This window comes from Nannospalax galili, unplaced genomic scaffold (assembly GCF_000622305.1).
Source record: "Nannospalax galili isolate Female #2095 unplaced genomic scaffold, S.galili_v1.0 scaffold2046, whole genome shotgun sequence".
Lineage (NCBI taxonomy): Eukaryota > Metazoa > Chordata > Mammalia > Rodentia > Spalacidae > Nannospalax > Nannospalax galili.
This window is the reverse complement of record NW_008354294.1, coordinates 292,245-299,081: the sequence shown is the minus strand read 5'-3', so window position 1 is coordinate 299,081 and position 6,837 is coordinate 292,245. Positions and strand designations below refer to the sequence as shown.

At 52.4% G+C, this 6,837-nt stretch overlaps 1 protein-coding gene across 7 annotated transcripts in view; it reads left to right on the top strand.

Moving 5' to 3' along the window:
- The first annotated feature begins 2,654 nt into the window (after positions 1–2,654).
- The window catches only part of Dgkz (diacylglycerol kinase zeta), a 64,998-nt gene continuing 60,815 nt past the window's right edge, over positions 2,655–6,837 (top strand). For all 7 annotated transcript variants that reach the window (XM_029555232.1, XM_029555231.1, XM_029555226.1 and 4 more), the window contains exon 1: positions 2,655–2,863. In XM_029555232.1, the coding sequence (XP_029411092.1) occupies positions 2,670–2,863 (194 nt within the window). In that variant the 5' untranslated portion in view covers positions 2,655–2,669. The remainder of the gene's footprint in view (positions 2,864–6,837) is intronic.

The window sequence follows — 6,837 nt, the reverse complement described above, 5'->3', positions numbered from 1 at the left end:
TTAGCAATTTATTTATTCTCCAAGTGCAGCAGTAATGGATGAACTGGCAATCAGAGGAGTGGGCTGTAACTGCAAGAAGCTGCAGAAAGTGGGGAGGCTGTTCCAGGGAGAAAGCTTCATTTTTCCCTTTTTGGGAAGGAGGCCAAATCATAGCTAAAAGATAATGCAGCCAGCAGCTGGCCCCTAAGCAGGGAGGTGTGAGGACAGCGGAATGAAGCTTCACATTTAAAAAAAGGCTGTGTCTGGAGAGCTCTGCAGGAAAGAACTAAACAAAAATCCAACCTGGGAACCCAGCAGCCAGGCAGCTGGTGAGTGAATGTCAAACCCAGCCAATATTACCATAATTTATGGTGTAGGAGGCTACCCTGGGCCAGGCTGCTTGGAAATCAGGGCCAAGAATCCTGGATGGCCAGTCCCAAGGGCAGCTGTGGTACAGGGTGGGGCCCCTCACTTCCAGCAGCTTTAAGGACAGAGCTTGTCTGGCTATGGCCAAGGAGGTTTAATCCAATTCTGTTCATCCAAAAGGAGTTTGCTGGACCAGAGAGATATGGGGAGCAGAAAGATAGCAAACCTTTGGGTGTTTGCAGAGTAAAGCAAGCGAGAGCTGCCACAGCTGCCATTTGTGTCTGGCAGCACAGCAGAGGGAAAAGGACATGAGTTCTGGTACCAGAAGGCCTGGTTTTAAATTCCAACCCCACCACTCACCACTTGAGATATCTTGAGCAAATAAATAATTGAATACCATTTCCAAGTCCTCCTCTGCAGCATGGAGGAAGAGATGACATTTGCCACCCAGGGGTGTGGTTAGGGACAAATGAGATGGTAACTATTGTTAGAGTGTGTGCAAAGACGCCCAATGAGATGCCCAAGAAATCCACATGCGACCAGAGGAGAGAGCGTCCATGCTGGAACATCAGGAAGAAAGTATGGGGAACATGGCTCTGGAAGGGATTTCTATATGAGGGACAAAGGAGACATACTCTCAGCAATGGGACCAAACCTATCAAAGGCACAGAGCAGAACAACCACTGTGAGGTCAGAGGGGTATTAGAGAACCCCAGAGCAGCCCATTCTCTGTGTGAGTCTGGTCCCTCCCACCTTCCCACATTCACAGTGGGAAAAGAAGGCACAGACTACCCTAAACATCCAGGGCGGAGGGTAGAGTGGGCTAGGAGAAAGCCATTCAGACCCATCTAGGGAGCCTTCCTGGAGGAGGCTTTTGATGGAGCCTCAGGATTTAAAGTCTGCGGAAGGAAATTTCAAATGGAGGGGCCATCTAAATGATGCTGTAAAGAACTGACACCATATAACATGTATAGAAGGAGGTGGATGGATGGATGGATGGATGGATGGATGGATGGACGGATGGATGGGACTAGGTGAGTGCAAGGCTAGAGCTTACCAAGGGAGCAAGGGAGAGCCATTAAATACTGCAAAGGGAGAGTAGATGCTATGGTGATAGTCAACTTCAGAAACATGAAGTCTGACATTAGATCCAAGACATTAGATCCAAGGAGTTACCCAGGACCCTGCCATGGTCCACGGTGGCGAACATCCCAAGCCCAAGAAGAGATGGTGCAAGGAAAGATGTACACTTTAGAGAGAGAAGATGAGGAACTCAAGATGGACCTCATGGAAGCCTCTAGTCCTTCCCTTTGGCCTTGGATTCTTACCTCTCCTAACAGGCCTCATTTGCCCCAGGAGGCTGTTTCTACCCTCAGGAAGACTCTGGCCATGCAGCCTGGAGGACTCCCAACTGGCTGAGCACCCCAGAGTTGGGAGCTATGGCTTTACACACATCCCAATCCGGCCCTACTTGAGGCCTGGTCCTGAGAGCTCTAGGCCTGGGCCTGGAGATGGTGTTGTCCTCAATTTCAAGGCGTCCCTCTAGACAATGTGTACTGAGCCTGTGCCCCTTCCCCAAATCCAGATGGATCTCTAAATGTCCACGGCACCGACAGGGTTAAAGCTGGCTCCTGTCACCGCCCCAGGCCCCCACCCCCACCTGCCCGCTGCAGCGGCGAATACCGAAGCCGGAAAAAGCGGGATGGAGGGGGGTGCATCACAGCCGCTGAGTGACGGGCGGGGCGATGATTGGCAGGTGCCGGGCTGCGGGTACCCGTACCCGGGCAGGGGCGCAGAGGTGGGCCAGGGCAGCACCCTGCACCCGGACCTGGCGCCCCCAGCAGGGTTGGTGGCCGTGGCCGGCTGCACCGGGCTAGCTCCCACAGTGCCCCGAGCTGGGCAGTCTGGGCGAGGCGGCGCCCTCCCCCCGGACCCCAAGGCTTGGCGAGTGTCTCTAAGGTGACATTCGAGTGCACGGCGGCGGTGGCTGCAGAAGCACGCTCGCCATCCGGGCTCTGGCTCGGCTCTCTCTGAGGCTCCGGCCGTCCGGGGGGGTGGGGGGTAGTCCCAGCAGCGCCCCACGCAGTATCCCGACCCTTCCAAGGTCACGGTCCCCGCCGGACGCCGGAGCATCCCCGCCTGCCTTTCCCAGGCGCGGCGCCCAGCTCCCGGCTCCCGTCGTCTGAGCGCGGCGTCGCGAGGGACGTGCGGGACCCGGCGCCCCTTTTCTTCCCTCCTCGCCTTGCGCCCCCGGCCCAGGTGCGCCCGAGACTCTGAACTTTAGCTGGGAAACCCGCCAGGCCGCGGGGAGCCACCGTAGCAGGATGGCGGAGGGGCAATGCCGGGACGGGGCCGGCTGCGGGCGGCCGGCGGAGGAGGTGGTGCGGCGGCGCTGCCGGCGGTGGGAGGAGGCCGGGGTCTCGCAGCCCTGGCCGGAGGGCCCTCGAAGTCTGGCCGCTGGGCCCCCGGTGGAAGAGCGATTCCGCCAGATGCACCTCCGAAAGCAGGTGTCCTACAGGTAAGGAGGATGGGAACCGAGGGAGCGGGGCGTGGGGACCAGTCTCCAGCACCCAACTGGCAGCTCTCAGACCCTCCGGCTGCCTACCTGGCCCGCTCTAGGGGATAGGAATTCAGAGGAAAGGGTTCTGAATACCTTTCGCGAACTGTGAAACTCTATTCATTCAACATGTAATTATTGAGAGCCAACCGTGTACCTGGTGCTGTCTCCGCTAGGAGACCACCGAGACGTGGCCCATACAAACTCTGTGCTGGGAAGAGGAGCAACATGCCCTCTGGCCCCACTCTCCGGAGAAAGGGGGACCTCTGCGAGTCCAGCTTCTCTTCTCTGAGCCCTCCCCGTGGGCTGCCCCTGTGTTAGGTATCAGCTTGTGGAAATGAGGTGCTTTTGGCTGCAGCCGCTGGGATCCTACTGCTCAGAAACAGGGAAGGAAATCCCCACCAAGCCCCCTGTATCACAGCAGGCCTTTAGTAGCATCCAGGGTAGCAGATACCCTCCTTTTGCTAAACCGACATCTTATGGCTCCTGTAAGATCCCATCTTCCCTTGTCCTACCGCCTCTGCTTAGAGAAACTGGAGTGGTCCCCAAGGCCTCTATAACCTGGAGTAAGATGTCTGTGAGAGAGGGTGCTCCTCATAACAAGGGTGGTGCCCAGGTGGTAGGGAGGAGGTGGGGTGGCCTGAAACAGTCCTTATTTTCCCCTGCCTTTCTCAGTCCACAGCCTCAACTTGTACTTGCTGCCCCTCACAAGCCCCTGGCACAGAGTCATATTCTTTGGTAGGCCCAGCAGGAACATATGGTGCATCTGCAGCTCTTAAAACCATTAACCTAATAGGAGGGGACAAGTTTCTTGTCTATTGACAACCACAAGGGGCTTGGGTGTGTCTGATAATTGCCCTGATTCTCCTTTGGCTTTCTGAGAAGTATCATAAAATTGGCCCAGCCTGGAGAGCCAAAAGGACCCTGACATTCATAATGACTATGAGACCATTGAACTCCATTGAGGGAAGATGGAAAGAGGGAACTTTCCCACCATCCTGAAATGGGATGCTCAGAGTAAAATGGGGAGTAGGTTAGGTTCCATTGGCTGTACCCTCACTAAGGGAATCATGGGTTTGCTAGGTTCCATTACCAAGTTCTTTCAGACCACACTGCTAAAAGGAGAACAACATCTGCACGATGCCTCTGGCTGAGACAGAGAAGCTCCTGAAGGTCTCCCTGGGGGAAGAGCAAAGCAGGCAGAATTGTAGAAGAAATATTATTAACACACACTTGCTGTGTGTTCCTGAGTTGTCTGGCCCTTAGTTGTTCACCTGTACAGAAAGGATGACACCAAGATTTTCCTTGGCTGTGAGTCAGGTTCAAATAGCATCTGGTATTGGAAAGGAGGCCGGGGTAAGGGAGAGGATTAGAGGATAGAGGACAGAGAATAATTAAAGGGCAGACATAGAAGATAAAAGATATTATGTACGCACAAACATAGACACCCAGATGCAAAGAGAGACAGAGGTGCAAGGACTGAAATTTCCCCAAATGGAGGCTCCCCCACAGCCTATACTGGGGACTTTAGTTGTCAAGGATGCAGAGTAACCAGGTTGGGGCTCCAAAAGCTTCCAAGTGACTGTCAGGACTATATTAGAGTAGGACACATTGTGCAAGACATCTCTTCACAAGCTGAAGTCAGGCCAGGGGTCTAGTCTTAGCACAGAAATAGACAAGGTGTCAAGGCAAGAAGAGCCCCTGGGTATTGGCCTGGGAAAGATGTAGCAGCCCTGGGTTCTTTGTACCTTCCCTGGAGGGAGAGGCAGAGTTAACAACAGCACCTTTCCATTTAAGCTTTCCTCAATAGCCACAGTCTTGAGAGGCCTGCTGACCCATTCTGCTGTTCCTCTTCCAGATGGCTTCAGGGCCGGCAGAAGCTGAGCCCACCGTGACCCTTTTCACACTGTGGCCCCTTTCACAGCCTTCACCAGCCAGTTCCATAAAGCTCTGGCTCACAGCTAAACCTCCTGCCCTGCTGTGAGGAGTTGCTAAGAAAAGCAGTTGAAAGCCCTTCAAGGAGAGAAAGGGCTTTTAGGCAGAATGCGGGGGCACAGAATTCTGAGGGTAAGAGAGGGAAGCAAACGGAAGCTGGACAGAGGCCTGGCTGCTTCTGACGCAAGTGAGGACCACAGGGGCTTTCAGCAGGACAGTAGAAGCTTCTAGGAAAGAGGGGGCGTCTGAGAAGTAGGCTCTCTTCCTCTCCAAGTATCAGAGTAGGCTGGAAAATGGAAAAGAGAAGGATTTGAGTGGGCTAGGCCCTTGTTTGGGTTAAAAGGAACCTGGTTTCCAATAAGTCCCCACCAAAAGGTGCACTGGTGTCTCATATCTGTACCTAAATTGGGGAGAAGGTATCCCCCCAAACATCAGAAGAAGTCCTAACTAGCAAGAGTTGGGTTCAAGAAACTTGGAAAGATGACTCCAGTTAGGGAAGACAGAGGGGTGTGAGGGAAGCTGGGTTTGTTGTTTGTGGGCAACTTGGAAGCTGAATAAACCAGACTACACCTCTAGCACTAAACCCCATGGTTTCCAAACCAGATTACCTAGAGATGCCTTTTTAAATTGATTGTTTTTTTAAAATATGCATTTTTTAAAATTTATGTGTGTGTATACCTTCATGAGTATATGCACCACATGTATGCAGGAGCCAGGGGATACCAGAAGAGGGCATCAGATGTCAGATTCCCTGGAACTGGAGTTAGAGGTGGCTGTGAGCCACCATGTGGGTGCTGGAAACCCAACCCCAGTCCTTTGCCAAAGCAGTAAGAGTTCTTAACCCCTGAGCCATGTCTCTAACCCCTAAAAGGAATTGTTAGGCTGAGGCTGTAGCTTAGTGATAGAGTGTTTGCCTATCATGAGCAAGGCTTCATTTTCAATCCCTAGTGCCACACTAAGAAAAAATTTTAAAAAGGATGGATTCATTTCACCTATAGAGAAGTGAAGGGTTTGGGGTAAAAAGAGGGTAAAATGGAGATGACTTGCTGGGGTGGGGCTGGCAGGGACTTCCTGCTGACTCCTGGCCCAGCCTTGAGTTCAGGTCCTACTGACACACTGTCTGACATGGACTTATGGGGGCATGGTCCGTCTTTCTCCTTGACAAAAGTAGGATCCTGTACAAGACCAGACAATAAATATTCTAGGCTTTGCAAGTCACATGGTTCCTGTCACAGCTACTCAGCTCTGCCTGCTGTGGTGCAAAAGCAGTCACAGACAATGTGTAAACGAATGAGTACGCCTGGGTTTCAGTAAAACTTTATTTATAGACGTTGAACTTTACATTTCATATTATCTCCACTGTCACAAAATATTATTCTTTTGCTTCTTCCCAACTGTTTCAAAAAAAATTTTTTTTAAAAAAAACCGTTCTTAGCTCAACCGGCCCTACAAAATCAGGCAGGCAGCCACCAGATGTGGCACAGAAACCATGATTTGTCAACCTCTGACCCAGTAAATGGGACAGCACAAACATACAGGAGACTCACTGATGGTGTGGCCTGGGGCATCCATCCACCTGGGCACTGAGGGACACAGTGACGCCTGCATTCCAAGAAAGACAGCAGCTTTCCACACACGTGTGCACAGTCTTCCAAGTCAGAGTCCCATTTGGAATTCCAGCTCTGGCCCCTTCCAAGCCTAGGCAGCTTTTACCTCTGACCCCATTTCCTCATATGGAAAATGGGAACAATAATACCCACTCAAATAGTGTGGTCTCGGAAGGAGAAAGCAGATAAGGGGCGTCCAGTTCCTGACTCTATAAGAAGTGGTGGAACACAAGTTAGATCTTTCTCTAGGGTTGGGTGGGTTAGGGAAGCCCAGGAAGGATGGTGAAGGATTATGGTTCTGCAACCTTAGGGAGTGGGACCTGAGGGTAGCAAAGCTGGCGCAAGACTAGGAGCAAGAACTGAATCTGCTGATATGTCCCACACCCCCACCCC